Here is a 23,326-nt window from a genome sequence, read left to right on the forward strand (position 1 = left end):
AGGACAAGTCAGGATAACTAATCCACTTTCAAGGTAACTAATCCACTGTTGAGAGAACTAATCCTCTCTTAGGATCATGACATTAATCCACTCTGAGCACCTCAGAGCCCACTCACCTCTTCCAGACCATATCTCTTAATACTGTCATAATAGTGATTCAAGTTCCACATGAATTTAGTAGGATGTGTCTGAACCAGAGAAGACTGAACATAGCCGTAAAGTTAGGAATAGAAGTCTTGATCACAATGGAGGTACTACCCAGACCTCCGGGCGTGGTGGTTTACCTATTACAATGGTGGTACCCAGACCTTGGGGCATGGTGGTCTATCATGATGGTGATGCTGCCCAGACCTCGGAGCATGGTGGTTTATCTTACTCCCATTTTTAGAGGCCTCCTTCCCCAAGTGCCAAGCCTTGTGCTCTTCTCAATAAGTCATCCTAGCCATATGAGAACTGCAGAGAAACTTCTTCATGTCATGGGCTTCTAGGGAAAGGAACACCAGGAACAAGATACCCTATGAGCCAACTCTTCCAGTGAGGCCCCACTTTAAGTCTAGAGCACCTTCCAGAGAAGTTCCATTGACTGGGACCATACTGTCGATATGAGAACCTTTGGAGGAACACTTCCTAGCCAAGCCATGATAGTGGTGGCTGGTGACAAGGGAGTTACACAGCACTTACTTTGATCTGGTTTTTCCTAAGCACTTCTCACCTGTGGATTTGCTGAGTTTTTCCAGTGAACTTGAGGGCAGTTTCACTAGCATCTCTCCCACTTAGAAGAGAGGGACACTGACTGCTGTATGACTTTTCCTGGGGAGATAACAAATGTCTATTCACCCCAGATAGGGCATGGGTGACAGAATCAAGAAAAGACACCCACACCCAGCACAGGGGAACCTGTGACTTCATTGGTGTTGCTTACAGCACTCAAATGAAGAAGTGTCATTCAAATTCTCTGTAACAGTGACAGCTCAGGAGAGCTACATCCTGGAGTGCCCAGCATAACTCAGAGGTAGCTGGCTGGTGAGCACATCTTCCCTGTCTGGCAACTGTCCCTACTTATATAACCTTGGGATAGGATCTTGTGAATCTGGAAACTTCTTGATATCCTGGTGTTTTACTTGAGGTTCTTTGCTCCCTTCAAGAGAGGATGCTTCAAGTTGGAGGACTCAACCGAGCAAAAGCACACAACCTTTACACTCTGCAATTCCTGAATGAGAATCACCAATCCTTGCCATGTAATTGCACCATTTATTACCGAGTGTATACAGTTCAGCTCTTTTCTTCTAGAATAAACCCATTATGACTTTTTGAGGCATTTACTTCAAAAGGGTCCTTCCTGTGTTCACAGCTAGGAGTCTTTATCTTCTGTTCTTTGCTTCTTGGGTTTCAACTCACTTTACAGTCTTCAACACCCTGGGATCACACCTCCTTAAAAAGCAGCAAGAAGGTCTCTCTGGGAGCTATAGTTTGTCCCACTCTCTCCAGTTGGCCAATCTACACAGGGAACAACTGGAGGGTGACTCTAAGGTGGTGCCAGGCATCTCTTAGGTGATATTTTAGGAACATTTGAGCAAATGTTCCGGCTGAAGCAGCTAGAAATAAAACATACAATTCATCTTGAAACAGGGCTCAGAGAAAAATGCCTTTTAAAATTTTTGCCTGTTAATCCAAACAGTCTTTCGATGGTCAGGGATCTAGAATGGACAGATTTTTAAAACCTGGCCAGCTAATACAAGTTTCATAAAGAGAGAAAGAAGGGGAAGGTGGTAGAGGACAAGGCCTTACTCCAAAGCAATGTCTCTTTCCTTTCCTTCCTTGCTCCCTCCTTCCCTCCCTTCCTTCCTCCCTCCCTCCCCTTCCCTTCCCTCTCCATATCTCTCCTACTTTTTAAAAAATATTTAGAGATAGGGTCTTACAATGTAGCCTGGGTGGCTGCAACTTTTTATGTAGACCAGGCTGGTGTCAAATTCATAGATTCCTCTCCCTCTGTCTCTCAAATGCTGAGGTCAAGGGCATGGACCAGAGAAGTCAGTCTTGATGCTGCAACCCTTACACTTACCAGGCAGCTCCTCTTTCATAAACTTTCAGGACTATGGCCCTCATTTGCCCTGGCATCAGAGAGAGAGAGAGAGAGAGAGAGAGAGAGTCCAGTTACAAGATCCAGGTGTTGGCCGCCATAACTGCCCCTCTGTCAGTGTACACACAGACACACTTAACACTGCATCTCATTCCTTGTTTGATGAACGTGTTTCTGTATCTTCCTCCCCAGCTGGCATAGGAGCCCCTGGAATACAGGATTTCCAGCCACTTCCACTGCATGGCTCAGTAGTTAGGACAGAATCGTTTATGAATTCCACCTAGGACTAAATATGGGCTTAGCCCACATTTGTCCAATTCAGGTGGCATCAACAGTCCTGCATTCAAACACTTGTCTTTTGATTTAATATGAACAACTTGTACTAAAGTAGAATATGAATCACTGTTAGTTTTCTTCTTTCTTGTGTGCAGCCCACCCAGGGCCAGATCCTAGGACAGAATGCACAGCCACCAGGGAGCACCCCATCCATCACCACTCATCCATGTCACCAGAGAATGAAAGTCCCCAAAAGAATGAATTACCCCTTTTGAGTATTGCAAACGTCACAGCCTTTGTGCGCAGGGCATTGCCTTGAATGGCCCTCACTTTCCTATGGGAATCCAGCAGCTTGCAGTGGAAAGCGACTTCTCAGCATGCAGCGAGAAGTCACTTGCAGCCAGTCTTTCTCTCAGCATGTGTAGTGCATGGGGCTTAGGAGAGAGGAAGCTATATAAAGGCAGTGGTAAATTGTTGGGCTTGGAAGCAGCCTATGTTTTTAGACAAAACGTGCACAGAACAGTAGCCAGTATAGAAATGTTCTGAGCCATAAAGCGAATCTCATACTGGCAGGGATTCAAGTCACACTTCAAATGAGAGGGAAATGAGAGCATTGTTTGTTTGTTTGTTTGGTTGGTTGGTTGGTTGGTTGGTAGGTTGGTTGGTTTTTCAAGACAGGGTTTCTCTGTGAAACAGTCCTGGCTATCCTGGAATTCACTCTGTAGACCAGGCTGGCCTTGAACTCACAGAGATCCACTGTCTTTGCCTCCTGAGTGCTGAGATTAAAGCAAGAAGATATTTTGAAATTGAATGAAAATGAAAGACGTGTTCAAGCAGTACTTGGGGGCGGGATAAACGTCACTAAATGTCTTTGCTAGAGCATCTCTTAAGTCAGCCTGAGGTTGTGGCTCAGCTGGTAAAGGGTTTGTCTAGCCTGAGTGAAGTCCTGGGTTTGATCCCAGATGCCATATAAACTGGGAATAGTGTCATTTGGTTTGCCTGTCATCTTAGCACTAGGGATGTGGAAGTAGGCAGGAGGCTCAGGAGTTCGAGGTCACCCTCAGCTACACAGTGAGTTTGATGCCAATTTGGGTTACATAAACTCTGCCTCAAAAAAAAAAATACAAACACAAAAATATCAAAATCAAATTAAAGAATAGACAATAGAATTTTCTCTAAGCTTATCTCATCCAGTTCCCGGGTAGGTGGGCGCAGCCTTGAGAGAAGCGATTGGTAGAGACGGTGTGCCAGAAACCAAGCAGGACATGCATTTCACTTGAACTATTTGTTTGCTTTTCTCAAAACCAAGAAACCGAGTTAAGAGCTAGAGAGAGCTGTGTCTTACAGTAAGGGGACAGCAGAACCCAGTCCCTGTGGTCACAGATGTCCCAAATGGGCAAGTATTTGAACATAATGATCACCCTTCCAAATTCAGCATCACTCCTTTGAGGAAGGGTGAGACCACACATCCCGCCGTCACCCAGCCATGTAAAATGCTCATCCTATGCACTCTTTTCCTCCCTGATTTTTGTCACTAGTCTTCCAAATTGTAAATAGATGGCAATGCATCCATTTGGGGACTGACTATGATGGAGCGTCAATGGGAAGTCTCTGTGCTTCAGGCCTGGCTGGGAAACACAAACAAAGGTGCCCCCGGGGGCCCTGTGCGAAACTGCTGGGTGAAATCTGTGCAATTAATTACGAAAGTTAGCAGAGGCCTGGAAGCGGTCTTCAGCCTCTATTTAGAGTTAGACTGAGCAGTGGAGGCGGGACCCATTAAGCTCCATGGAGGCGGAACAAGGGAACCATGGGGTTTAGAAAGTGAAGCGTGAGTGTGCGGCATAGACTTGGCATGCTATTAGAAAAGGATTGTGGGAGTGGGGCAGCAGGGACTTCCTGGAATAGTGTGAGCTGAGTGTAAACTCGAATGTTTATTCTAGAATTCTTAGGGTAATTTAAAGGTCCTGTAATGGGCCAAACCCATTTGGAGAAAAGTCACCAAAATTGGCCGAATGACATTACCTAATATTATCAGGACTTACAGATTGTATTTGCAGAGACAGTGCACTATTGTTATAAAAGAAAGACAAATGAATAGATTTAGCCCTTCCACACCTAACCTATACCAAAGAAAATGGAAGCATATTTCATTCAAAGACATATATACATACGTGTGTGTGTGTGTGTGTGTGTGTGTGTGTGTGTGTGTGTGTTTTAAGCAATCTTATTTGTAACAGTCCCACACCAGAAACAACAGATTTCTGTCAGTGGGTGAATGGATAAACCACTTGTGGTACATCTATAAAATATAATACTATTTGGCAATCAAAAGGAAGGGACTCTTAATATATACCACGATACTGCTATATTCCCAAAATAGGCTGACTGAAAAAAATTTAGATAAAAGAGCAAACAGTGTTAGGATTCCAATTAGGTGATAGTCTAGTTAATAAAAACTAACATATAGTCAGAAAACAAAGCCGTGTTTCCCTGGGGTTGGGAAAAGGGAGGGATTATAGAGTCATGAAGAAATTTCTGAATTTCTGTTATATTGTCTAGTTCAGTGGTTCTTAACCTTCCCAATACTGCGACCATTTAATTATAGTTCCTTGTGTTGTGGTGGCCTGCAGCCAAAAAATTGTTTTTGCTGCTACTCCATGGCTGTAATTTTGCTACTAGTATGAACTGAATATTTTTGGAGATAGAGCTTTCCCTATGGGGTTGTGAGCCACAGGCTGAGTGGAAACTTCTGGCACTAGACAGTACGCTTGTGGTGGTTGTACACCTTAGTATATTTAGTTTGTAGCTTCTCGATTAAACTTTAATACACTGGGCAGGAGGTTTTTGTTTTGTTTTTTGTTTTGTTTTGTTGTTGTTGTTTTCTTTCTTTAAAAAAAAAATCCCTAGAAACCTCTTAGGGATGGAGGCTTCTTTTCTAACCATTATGTTAAAGTTTCCCTGTTCCACGACACAGTGACTTTTCCACCCATTCCAGAGATTCTGTCTGTCTCTGTCCCCTCATGTGCCCAACATTTTTATTTTGTTATTGTTATTTTATCATGGGACTTTATTAGCACCTCTTCCTTCTAGAAGCACATGCTTCTCTGGGCTCCTTTCCCACTTCCTGTGTGCTTCCCCCTCCTACCTCTTGTGCCCCCTGACCTCCACCAGTCCCCACTTGTCCCTCAGCCTCCAGCCTTGCTCTTCCATCTGCCTTTCTGTGCTTGTACCTGCCTCCAAGTTTCCCTCATCCAGCCATGCATCTTAAGGCATCATCATCTGCACTAACCCATAGAAATTTCTGGTATAATGTAAATATTACCTAGCTGACCACATTGTGCCGCCGGGTACCCATACAAGTATGGGTTGCTTAAAGTGTGATCAGTGTGACTAACAAAAAGTATTTTACGTTACACTTATTTCAATGGCCGCATGCACTCAGCGGCCACAGTACTGAAGAGTGTGAGTCTAAGCTATTTTGTTCACAAGTCCTCCTTATGGACCTATTAGCTGATCTTGACCTGTGTTTGTTCAAAATGGAATGGTAACAGTTGTATTTCTCTCAGGAAAGTTTGTTTTGTTTAGTCTTGAGTCTCTGTGACTCCATAATGGCCATTTGCTTTGTATTGAAGCTGAAATCTTCTGATGGGGATGGATACTGGTATGGGCCACGGTCATCACATTCATCTTGTCTGTCATCTCATTGCAAGCCCGCTACTGTCCCTCCAGTTGTCCTCATCTCAGCCAACAACATCACCTTTTTTACTTAGCCATGGTGGCTTTCTCTGCCTCTTCTCCCCTCCGCATCCTACACCCATGTTAAGCCTAGCAGGAAGGTCTGTTGGCTCTGCCTCTGAAATGCATGCGGAATCTATACTCTTGTTTATTTCAGTGTTGACCATGGCATTGATTGCCAGGTTCACTACCATAGCACCAAATTGATGTGCCTTCCTTCCATGCACATCTTCAAAGCCCATACGGCTTCCAAAAGGTTACTTCAGACACTTAAATTAAATCACATTGCTCTATGCTTCAAGGCCTCCCATGGCTTTCTGTGGCAAAGACAAGACTCTGCTATGTGGCGAACTAGGTCCTGACTGTCTGGCCCTATGAACCCCAGAATTTCCCTACCCACTCACTCTGGCATTCTGTTCCAGGGATACCCATCTCCTGACTTACTCATTTGAAGGTCTCTGTCAAGCAAGCCTCCTCTAAAATGGCCAGTTTTCTGAGTAGGGTTTCTATTGCTGTGAAGAAGCACGGTGACCATGGCAACAACTACAAAGGAAATGATTTAGTTGTGGTGGCTCACTTACACTTCAGAAGTTTAGTCAATTTTCATCATTGTGGAAAGCAAGGCAGCATGCAGGCAGACTAAAGCTTGGTGCTAAAGAAGGGGTTGCAAGTTCTTGCATCTTGATGCACAAGCAGCAGGAAGTGATCTGAGATACTTGGTGTGGCTTGAGCATATAAGACCTCACACTGCCTCCACAGTGTCATACTTTCTTCAACAAGGTCATACCTACTCCAACAAAACCATACCTCCTAACAATGCCACTTTGTTTTGGAGCCAATTTTTTTTTTTCAAACTACCACACGAACTAATTCACGCCTCAGTTCAGAGGTCACTTCTTCAAAGGGACAACCCCCCCCACACACACACCCCGTCTAAATCTGTGTTCTCAGTTCAAGGCTTTTTTTTTTTTTAAAATAAATGAGCTATATTGTCACTAGCTGAAAGTATCTTTGAGATACAGACATAGAGACATTTAGGTATTCTTGATTAGAAATCCTTGAGTCTTCCTGGAGAATCATCTGAAAAATAAACTGAGTCTTTCTGGATAAGTGCCATGGCCACATTTCCATTTGGGGAATACTTATTGGACTTCTTGCTTTTCACACACTCAACTGAGCACCCAAATGTGCAAATTTAATGGCTAATTTAAACAGGCATTATGTGTTTGTGTTAGTCAGGACTCTAAATGAACAGAACTGATGTATATTAAAAAAGGAGTGTTATTAGACTGACCTCCAGGATCCAGTCTGGTTGGTGCAAGGGTGGCTTTCACAATGGGACAGCCAGTGAACTCAGTAATGTTTAGTCAACAAGGCTGGATGTCTGAGCAGTCTCTATCTAGGGCTGGAGACCCAGAGGATTCCTGGAGAGCTAATGGTTTTCAGTCTATGCTGGAATCCTGAAGAAGTTGGGTTTAATACCTGCTTCAGCAACAGGGTAAACAAGGGTCAGAGTGAAGGCAAACAGGCAAAAAATAAAAGACTCCTTCTTCTGTGTATTTTATGTGGGCTGCACTAGAAAGTGTAGCTCAGATTTAAGGTAGGTCTTCCTACCTCATAAAATCTGATTAAGAAAATCCCTCGGAGGTATTGACTACTAAGGTAGATTTTAGTTGATTCTGGATGTAATCAGATTGATTGACCACCAGGATTAGTCGTCACATGTACAGACAGTATATTAGGTCTATCAAAGTTATGGTTCTGTAAAATTAAAATGAAGGATCAGCAAGATGACTCAGAGGATAAAGGCACTTGCTGCCAAGTTTGACTGAGTTTGATGCCTGGGACCACTTGGTGGAAGGAAAGACCCAAAACCTCAAGGTTGTCCTCTGGTCTACATGTTTGTCATAGTATAACACACACACAATTAATTATAAACACAAATTATATTATTGAAACATTTTAATCTCTGAGATTCACCTACCTTATGATAAATTTTTGTGGAATTTAAATTCGATTTAATGATAGAGCCACTTTTGTCTTGAGGGAGAAGGGTATGCTGCTCCTCATGATTTTTATCTTTATTTTGTGAAAATTTTATTAAAACAGTAGAAAATTAACAGAGTTATTCATGAAATAAATGATGAGGTTCGAGATTCTGACCTTGGATTTTATCAAAAGAGGAAACACACAGTGGAATACTGGGCTCCTGCCGCTCATTTGCACGGCATTCATATACACAACAATAATTTGCATAGCAGTTCCCAAAACAGTGAAAGGAAAAGTGAATGTGCCAGATGCTATGGGCTGTGAACAATGAGAAACTTAGCTTTGCAAAATGCAAGTTAGATATAAATGGGGAAAATGGTGTTATTTCAATCGTGAGCATTCTTTAAATTAGATAGGTGTGCTGAAAAACAAAATGGGGCTTTCATCTCGCTCCTCTGCTGTCCTCTGACCAGCTTGTGGGACCTGTCTCCAACAGGTATTATCTGGACTGAGGACAGTTATTGAAGCGCATAGATTTCACTTATACCATTGTTTATAATTTGGAATATGCCAGAAGAGTCCAAGAATCTAGTACTGAGAAGTTTAGTATTGATGCTGCCTATAAAAGGACTGTGTAGCCGGGAGCATTTGCTTTTAGGAATACTTTCTTGTAAGTGGGGAAAAGCTTGGCATGATGTCAAGTAGACAACAAGGATCACAGTGTGATCTAAGTAGCTAAAATCAAGGTTTACGGCAGCAAATCTGTTAAGCGCGATTAATTCAGAGTATACCACTCCTGGTTTGTATGTCCCAAATATTTAAGCGAAACACATATTAGTTTTATACTAGCAAAGACTATTAAGAATCAAATTGTGGTGGTGGTAGGCAAAGTATCACATGCTACAGCTTATTATGGGCTGGGAGGGGTCAGAGAACAGTGCAGGACTGGCAGAGCCTGGGTCTTAATGACTGCAGGTGTAGCTGGCAGGAGGAGACCGCCAGAGTTAGTTTTTGAAAGGTCTCCACATAGTTAAGCCATGATACTTTCACAAGATCAGTTTATCCGTGTCTACTCTCGGTTGGCCCTGGTATGACATATAATTTTATTATTTTTCACCAGCCAGAAAGTCCAACTGGCTACCAGCTTTGTCTTTACAAATACAAAATAGGAAAAAGATGCAGTCATTTCTTAATACATGCAACTTTGATAGCAGATGAGCATTTAAAAATACAAGGCAAAAATGACAGTTTCTTAATGGTACAAGAGAGTTATTGTAGGTCAGTGCTCAGTCTTTGGTTTTTGGTCTCCAGGCAATCACAAGGACTAGGGATATGACTCCATCTCTGGGAAGCTTGCCTAACTTGCTCGAAGCCCTGGATTTCACCCCAACTCTGCACAAATCAGTCATGCAGTGCAGATCAGGAACCCACTTCAGTGGGTCTCCCCAGCATTTCTTTGTGAATAAATTTGATGAGACTAGAAAACAGAAGCACGTGCACAGCAGGGATTTATTCTGCGAGTTTCAATGTAGGTGTGTGTAGATCTGTAACACAAAATGTGATTTTATTTGTTTGTCTGTTTGTATGATAGCTTTGCTACTTACATGAATCATAATGTAAATAATCTGTGTTTTCTGATGGCCCCTGTGAAAGGTCATTCAATCCCCAAAAGGATCATGGCCCACAGGTTGAGAACTACTGATCTAAACAGTACAGAGAACCAGACACTTCACAGAAATACTTAGCATAAAGTGATGGAAGTACATTTAGGGCCATTTCAAAATTGTTGGAAATTCTGTCCCAATCTTAAGCCAAAATGTACTAAATAATTATATATACGTGTGTGTGTGTATGTGTGTGTGCGGGCACATATATATAAAGTAAGCAACTCAATCAGCAGTTTTTTAGAAATCAAAACTTTCAAGATGACACAGTACAAGGATATAATAATTTGACATTTCTATAATAGACAGTAGAAATTAATAAAAGTCTTTTTTCTAAAATTAAAGCATTATGTTTCTATCACATCAGAACACTTTGGGTGCACAGCAAAAACACAACATTGCAGCAGGTGCCACTAGGGATGCCTTGGGCTTTAATACAAGTGATTCTGCCGTCATCCCAGGCCTCGTGTGCACCAAAACCTTGCACTGTTGACAAATGTTTCATGGCTGCCAGACTTGGTTGCATGACCTCACCCACATGAGGTCACTGTCTACAGTTTAAGCAGTTGGAGAGACTGATTTTCAGTAGCATCGGTCTCACTTGGGAGCTTGCCAAAAGATACCTTTTCACTTTCTGTCATGTACTGAGCCAGATGCACCAAGGTGGGCCCAGCAGCTGTGACTAAGTCCCCTGGGTAGATCTGATAATCGACTGTGAGAACCAATGGCCCAGCTTTGCTGACCCAGGTACAGTCTAGGGCCATCTGCAATTTAGTTGGAAATGACAGAATCTTAGGCTCTAACCTGGCCCTACACAGTTCAGATCACAAGATGTCTAGGTATATTCCCACACATTGTTGGACTGAGTTCAGAAGTCACACGTAGAATCCACATGGGTGATGTCTGTCAGTGACAGCACCTGACTTTCCCTACAGAGAGCAGAGCAAGGAGAAGGCCTTGGGCTGTGAAATTTGCGCACCTTGTAGCTTCCTAAAACTTCCTTTGCTATTTCACATCGGAGTTTCAACCTCCAAGCAGATTCACTCACTGCAATTGACATCAGTGACACTAGGCACAGTCACAAGCACAGGTTTTAATAATGTGGCCTCTTATATTAACTTCCTTGATGTCTTTTAGGAATTCATCAGGGAGCTGCTCTCCCGGATAAGAGGCATGAGGAAGCTGAGCCCTCCGCAGAAGAAGAATGTATAATTTTGGAACAGGGTAGACTTCTCTCGGAGACGAAGAAAGCGACCTGGGATTTGGACTTCACAACGACTTTTATTAAATAACCATAGTTGTCTTTTACAAACAACATTTTTTTGGTGTGTATGTGTGTGGATGGGGAGGGTTAGACATTTATTCAAAAGTGTTCCTTTTTTGTTACTTTAAAGGGTTTTTGTTACTGTAATATTTTAATGGCAAAGCTATTACAACTTGGACTGCAGCCCGAACAAGGACTGTAAAAACAGATGTATCTGTAAGGATGGGCGGAGCCAGGCAGTGTTTTCTGTTAAGGACTCAGCGGTAATTAGGATCTCACTCTACAGGGAAGACAGTTTTCTTGTGGTCAGTTTGATGAGACATTCTTAAGTTATACATTTGACTGAGATGTCAAAAATGTCTCATGGTTGTATATATATATCTACAAACTCTAAGTCAAAAATAGAATGTGACCTCTATCTCACGTTGATGGAATAAACCTGTGCCTGTCCTGATAGAAGAGGTCACAGGCTGTGTGTTTTCCAGATGCCTCCAGGCATTCTTCATACAAGTGTGGTCTACCTTCGGCATCCACTTTCTGCGCCAAAGTGGAAGAATTAGGTGTGTTCATTATTATAATGAGCCATATGACACACATGTTGAGTTGGTCAAGGGCTTACTATATGGACTTTCATTTTTTTTTTCATTGGTTGAGATGCTTCGCCAGGTCAAGTCCTTATTGCCTCATTGTGGTCTTTTGAAGTTTTATGAACTTTTAATTTCAAGAACCAACCGGATTTCTAAAGAAATGCCCACAGTTCCTGAAGAGAGTTTTGCAATGGAGAAAGGAAGCCCCATGTAGCAATGGGCTCTCTACTTTCAATGCAATACTGTGTATTATCTCTGTCAGTGAAAGCCGGCCAAAGGGAAGCCAACAGATTGAATCTCTTCCTCCTTAGAAGTAGATTCTGGCCCCTTCTGTGCTTGGAAACCATTAGTCCGGAAGTGTAAACTGAATATTGAGAAAATGTAGCGATGAGAAGACCCCGGAAGATGCTTGTTGGTTTAGAAGCATGGCTTCATCTCTGGTTTCTCTCAGTGGTTCATGGTCCTAATTGTGACTTTGATTTCCATGTTGGGAGTTAGGCCTGAGTGCCTACCCTTATCCTTCAGTTACATACCAGCTCTTTAGAGAAGAATTAAAATTCATATGGGATGTAGGCGGGGTGAAAAGTGAGTAGAAACCCTTCCTTCCTTCCAGGAAGCCCCTACTGCCTCCCCCTGGAAACCCTGCCTGCTGTAAGAAGTCTCCAGGTGGCCCTGTCTGAAGACAGGGACCAGGCATTTTATATCAAGGGTGCTTTGAACATATTTTATTTTTTAAAAGAACTATGTTTGTGAATTTTCTGTATACTGGCAAGCTTTTGGAAATGTATTTAATTTTGTAATGTTTACCAATGATTTATTTACAAGCTATTTACTCAAATAAAGGGAGCTGCTTACAAGCTTGTCTGTGTGTATGATTGTAGACTATGCAAGGCTGTGTTCACTTTGTGCATATGATTGCAGACTATGCAAGGCTGTGTTCACTTTGCTGCATTCTCTGCAGATGAAGATGCCGAGCACTCAGACGGCTAGCCCCTCATTTTCCAAGAATGTGCCAGCATTTAATCATGACATTTTTCTTGTGTCTTCAGCAGAGGACCCACCATGTTCTTGGACTGGGAAAGAAACAAGACCAGCAATGTGTACTCTGTCCTGCGGGCTCCTATTCCTGGGTTCTCCCAAGCTGCGCCCCCTTTTCCCATCTGAGACAAACCTGTAGGGATTTGAAATTAAGAAAGCATTCCAGTTGTTAATAGAATGCCATGCACAGTAAGAGTCAGGAATATGTGATATGTGCAGGGTTTCTATCAGGCTTGACCAGCCGGCGTCATGTTCAGCAGGTGAAGCAGGAGTCCCATTTCCACCTGAGGTCTCTCATCCCACTTGTGCATGCTCTGTCCTTGCTTCTCTCCCTTGCTCGATGGCATCCTCAGACTTCCTGGGTGATCCTGCTAGATGCTAGGCTACATATTTGGTTCCTCTCCCTCTCCAAAACACCCAGTCACCAAGCTTAACTGATACCTTTTAAGCCTGTCCATGCCGAACATCCTTAGATTGCCCAGCTATCTTAGAACTGGCTTTTCCATGTCCAGTCTTATCTCGTTCTGCTATTTCTACCTAGTAATTGGAATGATTCAATCACCTTTGTCTAACAAAACTAACCCCTTGTCACACTTTCAGAGGAACATGGCCCTTGCCTCCTTGCTTCAATTTTTGGTCCTGTTGGATATCACTGAACCCTTGTGGTTTCTTGAATGCCCCATGTAATTTTCTCACCAAGGGTAAAATATTTCACCTCGGCCTAGAACACCCTCTTCACCAGCTGGCTCTGTTGAGAGGGCTGGAACAGATTCCCCCGTCCTCCAAGGTGTCCTCCACAGCTCTGTATGTACCCCGTCACAGCGTGTACCAACAATGTTCTACCGGCTTGCCCTCATGTGAATCCCTCAGATCAGGCCTTGGGATTGCCATTCTGGGGAATGGCCTGTAACTCAGCATCCAGTCCTATGCCTGGCTTATCAAAGAAGTCAGTGAATGTTAAAGCGTCTTCTAGAAGACGCCTTCCTCCCCAGCTAGGGTGGTGGTTCTGGGGTCTGAGTGTTTGTTGGAATCACTTGAGCTTTAAAATAACATAGGCCTCAGTCAGCTGGGACCCATTACGTTCATCCCCTAAGTCCACAGGACTTGTTTTTCCAGATCCCCGCATTGAGCCCCACTAGTGTCTTATAAGATATGTTGACTCGAGGTCAGTCTCCTTCATTGATGCAATAGCTGCAGGAGGCAGATGGCCCATGGACACACTGGTTCTTTACCACACAGGCGCTCGTCACTGCAGGATGACGTCAATGCCCGGTTCCGCTTAACCCTGGGACATACAAATTAAACTTGATGGTATACTTCCACTTACAAGCATTCACTCTGGGCGAAGCCCCTTTGTACCTTTATTTAATTCCGGCTTTAAAGCTCATGAAGCAGGCTGTATCATCGTCATTGTACATCTGAGAAGATAAACTCAGGAGAGTTGACAGCCTCCCGAAGGTGGTAATTAGACCTTAGACCTCAGACTCAAACAGGAGCCAGTTTAACCCCAATATTCCCCATGGCTCATGACCACTGGACTTCCTGGCCCTTGTGGGGCTTCACCGTCAGTACCATGCCTAGGAGTGAAATTGAAGAACTACAGTTGAGTTGCTTCAGATCTCTGAGCTGTGGTGAGGGAAGCAGGCTTTGATGATGGGTGGGTTTTAGCCACTTGAGCTCCTCCTCATACCTGGAGACAGGAGGCTCCCTGCTCAGCATCCCGACCCTGGTTTTACCTCTCTGTTTCACAACTCTTATACGCCTTCCCTCACCCCTTGACCCAATATAATGCCCCTGGACTTGGCCTATTAGCTGAGCATGGGGTAGCCACATATCCATTTGCTGGGAAGGCAAGATAACCCAGCTCGGGGGAAGGTGTTTGGAATGCATAAGATACTGGATTTTTACTTACCTCCTGGAGTCTCCTTGAAAGACTGAAAATGAGCTTAGCAACAGTAGCAGAGAGTATGGTTGTATCCAGATCTTTCGAAGAAAGCACAGTGGCTGGGAACATGAACCACCATCCATGTGACTCCAGTTTAGCAAGAGAAAAGTAGGCCCCAGGGCTGTGGGTCATATACTGGTAGCGCTGAATTTCATATGGGTCCATTATCATTGGGAGTCCCTTTTGGTATCTTGCCTGGAATCCATCCATTTTGGGGGTGCTTCCCTCCCTCCCTCTCTCTGAAAGGAAGACTGACTCTCACCTTTGTGTGCAAGGCTCATGCCCCTTCAACGGTGCTGTCAAGTGCAGGAGGATGCAGAAGAAAATGCTGTGGGTAGCGGAGCTCTCTTTTGTGGTCTTTCTAAAAACAAGTACACTTGACAGTTGGAACTTTCTGGAAGTCATTTCCATATTGGACACAAGTGTATTTTTTTACTTGAATTCTTCTTATGCTAAACAAGCCTGTAGGGGTTATTGTTAAAAACTAGCTCCATTTCCTTGGTGATTTGGAATATAATCTCTCATGTGTTTATAAATTGCCTGTGAATGGGAGAGCATCTTCTCAGCCTCAGAGACCCAGCTGCCCAGGCTCTGTGAGCGCCCTTCCACCAACCTCAGGAGCATACTGAATGAACGCTTCTCCATGAAGAACCATGGAGAGATCCTCACGGGTTCTGCCTTGATTCTGGTGCATTTTTGCCTGAGGATGAATTGCTTTGTAGGACCTGATTCCTTCCCATCTCCCTTGACTCCGTTCTCACATCACCGCACTGCACCACACAGTACCGCACCTGATGTCTCAATAGGACACTCAGGTTAAAACAGCTATAGACAAGGCCCTCTCATAACCTGCGTTCTGGTACCGGCTCAACTTTGTTTCTGGTACATGCTTTCTCCATGCTCAGACTCAGGGGGGAGGAAGTAAGTGAAGTTGGTTGGTCAGCCTTCTTCGCCTTCACCTTCTTCTGGCAGATTCTACAAGTGGATGGTCCTTGCAAGCAGGAAAGATTGGTTTGCTTTCAACACGGTTGCTGCAAAGGCCTGATCCCATTTATATACATGTTTGGAATTCCCTGCTACAGACAGTGCGAGACGGTTCTGCAGGGGTTCCTCTTGACTGATCAGAGATGACCTTTGTTCTGAGCTCCCTCTTCAAGAACCTTTGGAGTGTAGCAAACAGCCTTGGGAGTTTGGGGTGCCACCCTTGAGAGCAAAGTGAGTGCCTGCTGCCTGTTATAAATGGTTTGGATTTCCTAAATTCAGCGAACTTCATCCAGGACGATAACTCAGCACGTGTAGTGTTTAGAGAAGCCAGGACTTCCAAAAACTTGACTCTAAAAATCACCGCATGCATACACACACAAGCACGTGCTGCCGCTAATTACTGAGAGTGATAAATTGCCCTTCTTGAAGAGCTTCATTAGTCTTCTGTAAACATCCATACACAGTGGCAGGTTAACTCAAGAGCTTATGGGAGAGCAAACTCTCAGGCCCTTCTCAAGCCTGACACTGGTCGGCATCTTGGCTCTGCAAAACCATTTCTATCTTTCTCTTTCCCCTTTTCTCTCTCCCTCTCTCCCTCGCATTCTTTGTTCTTTTTTATCTTGACAGAGTCTCACTGTGTAGTCCAAGTTAGCCTTAAATTTGCAATCCTCCTGCCTCAGCCTTCCTAGTTCTGGGTATATTGCTCTTATAATGAAAATTTTCTTGTATTTAGACTCTAACGTCATTAGTCTTTTTAACTATATAAAGTCAGGCATTTTTCTTTACAAGGGGCTTCATGCCTGGGAATGGTTTACTTTCATGGAAACCACGTTATACCCTTTTTTCTAAACAGCTTAAGATGAATGCTACTTGGTAGAAGGGAGGCAGGACCCATATCCTAAGAGCTTAGAGCAAAATGAGCCCTTTGAATGAGGCAGGGAAGACAGCACAGCAGTTTTATTGTGAATCTTTCTCTTTAAAATAAAAAAGCTAACAATATATTTCCCTTATGATCTCCTGATCACTCCAGAGTATGTATTGAAAGGCACTGAAGTAGAACGATTCACAATATCTAAGATACAAGTTACCTACCATCCACCAAGAGACAACGGGAGTATTGGTCACCCATGAAGAACAGCAAGATCCTGTCATTTGCCACAAAATGAATAGAAATAGAGGCCGTTAAACTGAGACAAACCAGACACAGAACGGCAAGAGCACACGCTTCCTCCCATGTGCAGAAACTGAAGAGGTCAATCTGGCAAGGGTTGGCCAGACCCGTGCGGGCTGAAGTGAATGGGTGTGTGCTCTAGACATGTTGGGCCTATCGTGAGGGAAGGAACTCCATCAGCTTGTACAGACAGCACGTATGTATAAAAGCAAACCCAGGAAGATGTTAGTGAGCTCAATTCCTTTGTTGCACCACAGTCCATCAAATCAAATTGTTATTAAAACTTAAATAGAAATTGAGCTCAGGAAAAAAAAATATCTGGTGCTACCAGATCGGTTCTTGTCTGGTCCCTAGGTGACTGGTTATGGTAGTCTGACACCCTCTCTGTCAACTTTACTGGCAGGTAAGTGACTGACTGTTTTTCCTGCGGTTTAGTGGCAGCAAATTATCACTTCAGTGCCCACGCAGCTGTTAGAGCAGTGCGACCAGCTCAGATGTCCCTGCAGATGCTGGCTGGCAGATGACAGGCAAGACTCTTCATCTTTTAAAGACCCTTTGGGCAGTGTCTGGACCACCAGGGCTGTAATCCTAAGGCAGTGACCAACATGCACATTCTGTATGGTCTGCTTGTATCGTCATCCAAGAATGTCCCAGACATTAGCCAAAGTGTCTCTTTGTAAGTGGCATTAGTCTTTAAAGAAACCCTCCAAACAGATTTTTAAAAAAAGTAACTTAGGTTTTTATTTCTCCCCTAAATCTTATTTTCTGTTTCAAGCAACTGTTTCCTTTAGAGTTGAAAACTCAACTTAGCCATATCATTTTACTAGAAGTTATTAAAGCTATAGTTCCTGTAGATCCATAGGGTCTTCAAGCCATTGGAAGCATGAGACAAATACATTATAGTCATGGAAGGGAGCGGGAAGAGGGAGAGAACAGCATGAGGATTGGAAGCCAAAAGAAAAGTAACAAAGCATTCAGGGGAATCATGTGAGCATCTGGGAAGGAGGGACCCACACTGCCTTCATATCCTGAGAATGCCCACAGCTAATGGAGGCAAAGAACGGGGCCAAGAACCTCGGAGCCCAGACTCATAGAAACTGAGATCCAGTCCCATTATCTCAATAGCAACTGCTGTGGAGTTCTGAGGCCTGTTTCAAGTCCCAGACCTCAGCCTGATTGGATTTCCTTCTCTCCTTCCTTCCTTCCTTCCTTCCTTCCTTCCTTCCTTCCTTCCTTCCTTCCTTCTTTCCTTTCTTCCTTCCTTTCTTCTGGACTCTTACAAGGGTGAGTATTGAGTCTCCCTTTTTCCTGTGATACCTTCTCCCCACGGGTTCTCTTGTGGAGATTCCCCTTCAATGTCTATCTCAACAGTGAACACTCTGCCCGGCTGCCACCGCCTTCCACTCTCCACTGTCCAGTCTAGCTCACCTAACAGGAAAATTAAGACAACACCATGAACCATAGTGTGCAAATACAGAGTGATAGACACAGGAAAAGTGTACATGCTGTCTTCTTGTCCCTGGAGAAATAAAAAGGAGCAGAACAGTAGCAATGCTGTGTCTTGACGAAACCCATTTTTTATGTATCTTTTTTATTGTTGTGTAGCCCTGTAAATGCAAAGCTATTGCATTATACTTTGCTAGAAATTTTATTTCCTTAAAACATTACACACCTTCCAGGAAGAAGTACACTTTTTTTTTTTTTTTGAGACAGGGTTTCTCTGTAGCTTTGGTGCCTGTCCCGGAACTAGCTCTTGTAGACCAGGCTGGCCTCGAACACCCAGAGATCTGCCTGCCTCTGTCTCCTGAGTGTTGGGATTAAAGGCGTGCGCCACCACTGCCCGGGAAATACACTCTTAATTGCTCTTTTTGTCACTCATGTTTTATCGCGACTTTCATTTCTTTTAAGGCACTGCTTCTTAATTTGAATATATATATTCAAGGCTAGGAACAGAAACCACCCTGGCTTAGGTACCTGCTCAGCTTTCTACCACTGGTGATCAAGAATGATTCACAGTGAATGAACAAGACAAAGCCACATGTCTAATGAATGCCAGAGCCTGAAGGCAGAAAACATGTGAGAGCTGAAATCCTCATTTTGTTGCCAAGAACAAAATCAGACAGTATCCGTTCAATGAGGATTATCCATGGAAAGCCAGACAGAAATGAAGGGGCTTTAAGCTCATAGCCACTGATCCGACCTCCCTTGGACACTCACTTCATGACCAAGAGGCAAATTCATTTTCCATTCATAGAGCATTGGAGAAAAGCCTTTGGGGATTAGTCGCTGGTAACTGGGAAAGTAATGTCTGCTGTAGGTGGAAAGGGTGCGTTTTAACTGACCTGCCGGATGCTCATATTGAGCTACCTGAATCTGAAGGCCTCATGGTCTGCTTACCAAGGCTTCCTGGAACTTTTAAAGGACCGTAGAGTATGGCAAGGAAGTCTCTACAAGGAAATGGGTGGAGCCTGCCCACTCTCCTCCGCTTGGCTTTTAAAGATAACCCAGCCGTAGCCATGTCTTCCCCTACTCCCACATTTCAGTTCGTGCTTCTGAGGTCAGGCTATAATGCCACAGATCTTAAAAGAAGAAATCCACAGGCAACAAGCATCAGTTAGCAGGCAGAGTGGAGCTAACATGTCCCCCACCACATCCAAGTCTGTGATTGCATAATCAGCATTCATTCTCATCTAGGGCACACTCATTAACTCCCGCTGGGAGTCCTCAGCAGCCATCACTTCTGCTTCTGTCAAATTCCTTATTGAGGGAACTACCTGGATGTGAGGGCTGTGAGAGACTCGTGGAGAATGGTGGGGGAAGACATTACAACTGTCACTCAGATAGCATTAGGCAGCTTACAGAGTAAGCCGGTCTATAGCCTTGTAGTGTGAGCAATACCAAGTCCACATTCAGGACCATGCTGCCCACTGATGGAGCAAGGGAAGGGGACTAATGGGACATAATTTTGGAAGGCCGCTTGGAAATAGCTATGAAACATAACATGCAGAGGCTGGAGAGATGGCTTGGCATATTGTTCTTACAAGAGGACCTGAGTTTACTTACTAGTACCACACAGAAAGGGCTCTCCGCCTCCTATAGTTGTAACACCAGGGGGTTCGATGCCTTCTTCTGATCTCTGTGGGCACCTGAACTAAAATCATATCTCCACACATATACATGTTTTTAAAAATAATACAAATAAATCTTTAAAAATATATTATGTGTAAATATCATTCAACCCCTAAGTTCCACTTTCACAAATATGCCTAAGGCGTATGCAAATTCATATATGGTTCTATTTATATTTATAGTAAATGAGGATCCGAATGAGGAGCAAGCCATGCCCTCCCGGAGAGAATTGTATAGAACCAGCTTCAGGTGTGACTAAGAGGGAACAGAAAATTCAAAAGAGGGTTTAATGGGTAGCAAAATTTGAAAATATGACACATTTGCCAAAAGCCACAGAGCTAATGGGCAGTGCTATTGGCTGGCACGTGAGGCTCTTGTTCCCAAGCTAACAGCGGTCAGCAAGGACTGACCCCTGTGTCTGGCCTTATGCACCTGTGCACATGTGGAATACCTTCAGTGGGCCTTGCAGAGCAAAGTAACCAGAGGGCTTGCTCCCCAGAGCCTTTGCCCTGATCCACGGGGTGAGGACACACACTAAGGGGTGGTGACAGTATCCATGAAGAGACTTTGAAGATTTAGTGGCTGTGCAGAGAGTACATCCATCAGTGATACTTTATCCAGATGATCTGAAGCACTTGTAGGGAGAATGTTCCAGGGTAAGGCTTTGTCCTCCTTTCTCTCTTAGCTTTGCTGAACCCACCAGCCTCCTCCAGACTTTGCCTGTCCTGCCTGCCCAATGAACACGAAGAACATGGTGGGGGGGGGGATCTCTTTCCTCACCCATGTGCTTCCACTTAAGATACCTGTCATCAGCGGAGCAAGTGAGGCTAAGATGCCTGCTACAGAGTGCTGACTGTATCCGCCTCTGTGAACTCGGATGCCCGGTGTACAGACTCCCATAGTCAATACCTGCTGTTGTTAGTCTCACCAACCTAGATCCGAAAATGCACTCCTCTCTTGCCGTCCTCGGGACCTCGCCTACAAGAACCCTCCCAGAATAACAAAACCCAGTACATGCAAGTCTATCTATAAAGTGACAATATTTTCACATAACTTGCATGCATCCTCCCAAGCCCAAGCTCTTGTCAGATTGACTCTCAGTAATTGTAATCATTAACAATGGAACTGCTGTGGAATTAGTTATTGCAGAGAATTATTGTTTAGGGAATAATGCCAAAAATATCTATACATATCCAGCTTAGAAGCCAGATTTTACAAAAGCCATTTTGAGCCCACAGTTAGCTAGACCTATGGGAGTAGAGTCCACAGATGCGGAGCCCACATATTCTGGGCTCATACAACCAGCAGGTGAGAGAGCTTTGACTCCTAGACTGATAAATGAGTTATCTAGCGAATTCTGCTAAACCATGTGAAGCTTGTGGTGATAACTGGAGCTTAGAAAGTGCTGGCAGCCTGCTCCTCTGAGACACGGGAGTGTTGTTCCTCATGACAGTACTCCTGACCAGACGCCAGTTGCTGTTTCTGTCCAAGGTGGAAAGAGGGTTGGATGACAGGCTGCTAGCCTGGGGGAAAATTCTAAATTCAAAGCGTGATGGCTACTGAATGCCCATCACAAAATCTGTCATGTCAGGGCCTGTCTGTGTAAGCATGTATATTTACATGTATGTACACACACATATATGTGCACACATGAAGCACTTTTTCGCTGTTCTGTAGGTGGAAGCCTACACGTAGTTATATAGAATATCCTCACTCATTTTCAATTTTAAGAGCAATCACCACTATCCTAAAGCCTTTGTTTTCTCCTCTTCCCAGGCTCTTTGATACTCTTTGATATTTGATACTGCTTAGCAACAGGCGTTAAAACAGGGGCCCCGCAGTGAGGTTGGCATCTCACAATATGCCTGCCAGGCTATAAACTACCTCCTGAGAAACAGAGTGGAGTGCCTGGCCCCCAGGATCAAGGACTCTCCCCTCAAACTCTCTAGCTCCTAAACTCCATAGCTGGAGATTTGGGAGACCTGGAAGGAAGCACAAAATGATTTAAAATTATACATATACATACACACACACACACACACACACACACATTGTCTGTGTGCAGCATTTCACCCTTTTAAACATTGTAATGTGTATTGTAATGTGTTCATTTTAGCCTTCCCTCTTAGGGCCATATTTGGCCAGAATGGAGGTAGTTGAAGAGCAAGATTTTTAAATCATAACTGGGAAGCGTAGAGGTGGGAAAACAACCCACCCTGTCTAAATTCGAAGAACAAGAGCTGAATCTAATGAGCTCATATCTCCCAGGCATCTCTAGGGCCACTGTTGTTAGATCAAGGGCGAGGCTACAGATAATCATCTCTAATTAAACCTGCAGTCGGTCCCTCTGGGGCAGCATGCAGTGTTCACCTTTGCAAACGCATACTCCAATTAGCAGCATCCTTCCTCCTGGCCTCCAGGCTTTATTTACAGCTCTGTCCATTCTCAGCAGCTGTAACCTGCTTGGCTTTCCCTGGAAACATCCTCAGTGCGGTTTCTCTGTTGTCTTGGGTCACATTCATTTTCTTTCCTGGTACACGTTTTTGTTGAGAGCCCTGCTGGGGGATGCTTTCTAACTTAAATGGCCACACTCTGCCCAGCACTGCCATATGTCTGTCCATGAGATTTCAGTAAAGATGTTGGCCTGCCTGTGTTTCTAACTGTATATTAATCAGCTTTCTCTCATTTTAAGAAATGAATTCCTTAAAAAGGAATGACTTGTTTTGGTTCAAAGTTTTGGGGGTAAGTCACTTGACCTGGTAGTAGCCTTGGGCCTGTGCCTGGTAGCAGGAGTGCATAGTGGGAAAAGCTCATGGTAGGGCAGGGAGAAGAGAGGAGAGGCAAGGAGAGGGGAGTGAAGAGGAGGAGAAGGAGGAGGAGGAGGAGAGAGGGAGAGAGAGCAGGTATTCAACATCTCATTAGCTAACTTCCTTCCATTAGGCTGCACCTCCTGAAGATTCTGCTGCCCTCACAGTGGTGCCATAGACTAGAGACCAAGCCTTTAATAAACACCTTTTGGAAGGCATTGTAAGAACCAAACCTTACATGCTGCTTCTAGAGAGAACCTTCTGGAAAGAGGTTCATCCTTCAGCTAGAAGAACTGAAATACAAAAGGCCTCCTAGGGGAAGCAGCAGCAACCCCTCAATGGAGGATGTCTTTGTCGGCTCTGCCCCTCGAAGTGACAGAAAGGCAACCCACTGACTGGGAGAAGATCTTCACCAACCCCGCAACAGACAAAGGTCTGATCTCCAAAATATATAAAGAACTCAAGAAACTAGACTGTAAAAGGCTAAACAACCCAATTATAAAATGGGGCACTGAGCTGAACAGAGATCTCTCAACAGAAGAAGTTCAAATGGCCAAAAGACACCTAAGGTCATGCTCAACTTCCTTAGCAATCAGGGAAATGCAAATCAAGACAACTTTAAGATACCATCTTACACCTGTCAGAATGGCTAAAATC

At 44.0% G+C, this 23,326-nt stretch overlaps 1 protein-coding gene across 1 annotated transcript in view; it reads left to right on the top strand.

The window, feature by feature from the left end:
* Ppp1r14c (protein phosphatase 1 regulatory inhibitor subunit 14C) overlaps positions 1 to 12,452 on the top strand; it is a 93,644-nt gene extending 81,192 nt beyond the window's left edge. Inside the window, exon 4 of the mRNA XM_050135943.1 lies at positions 10,882 to 12,452. Within this exon, the coding sequence (XP_049991900.1) occupies positions 10,882 to 10,956 (75 nt within the window). The 3' untranslated portion in view covers positions 10,957 to 12,452. The remainder of the gene's footprint in view (positions 1 to 10,881) is intronic.
* The last annotated feature ends 10,874 nt before the right edge of the window (positions 12,453 to 23,326 follow it).

Source organism: Alexandromys fortis, unplaced genomic scaffold (assembly GCF_014885135.2).
Source record: "Alexandromys fortis isolate MF-2015 unplaced genomic scaffold, M_Fortis_MF-2015_v1.1 scaffold_23, whole genome shotgun sequence".
Taxonomy (NCBI): Eukaryota; Metazoa; Chordata; class Mammalia; order Rodentia; family Cricetidae; genus Alexandromys; species Alexandromys fortis.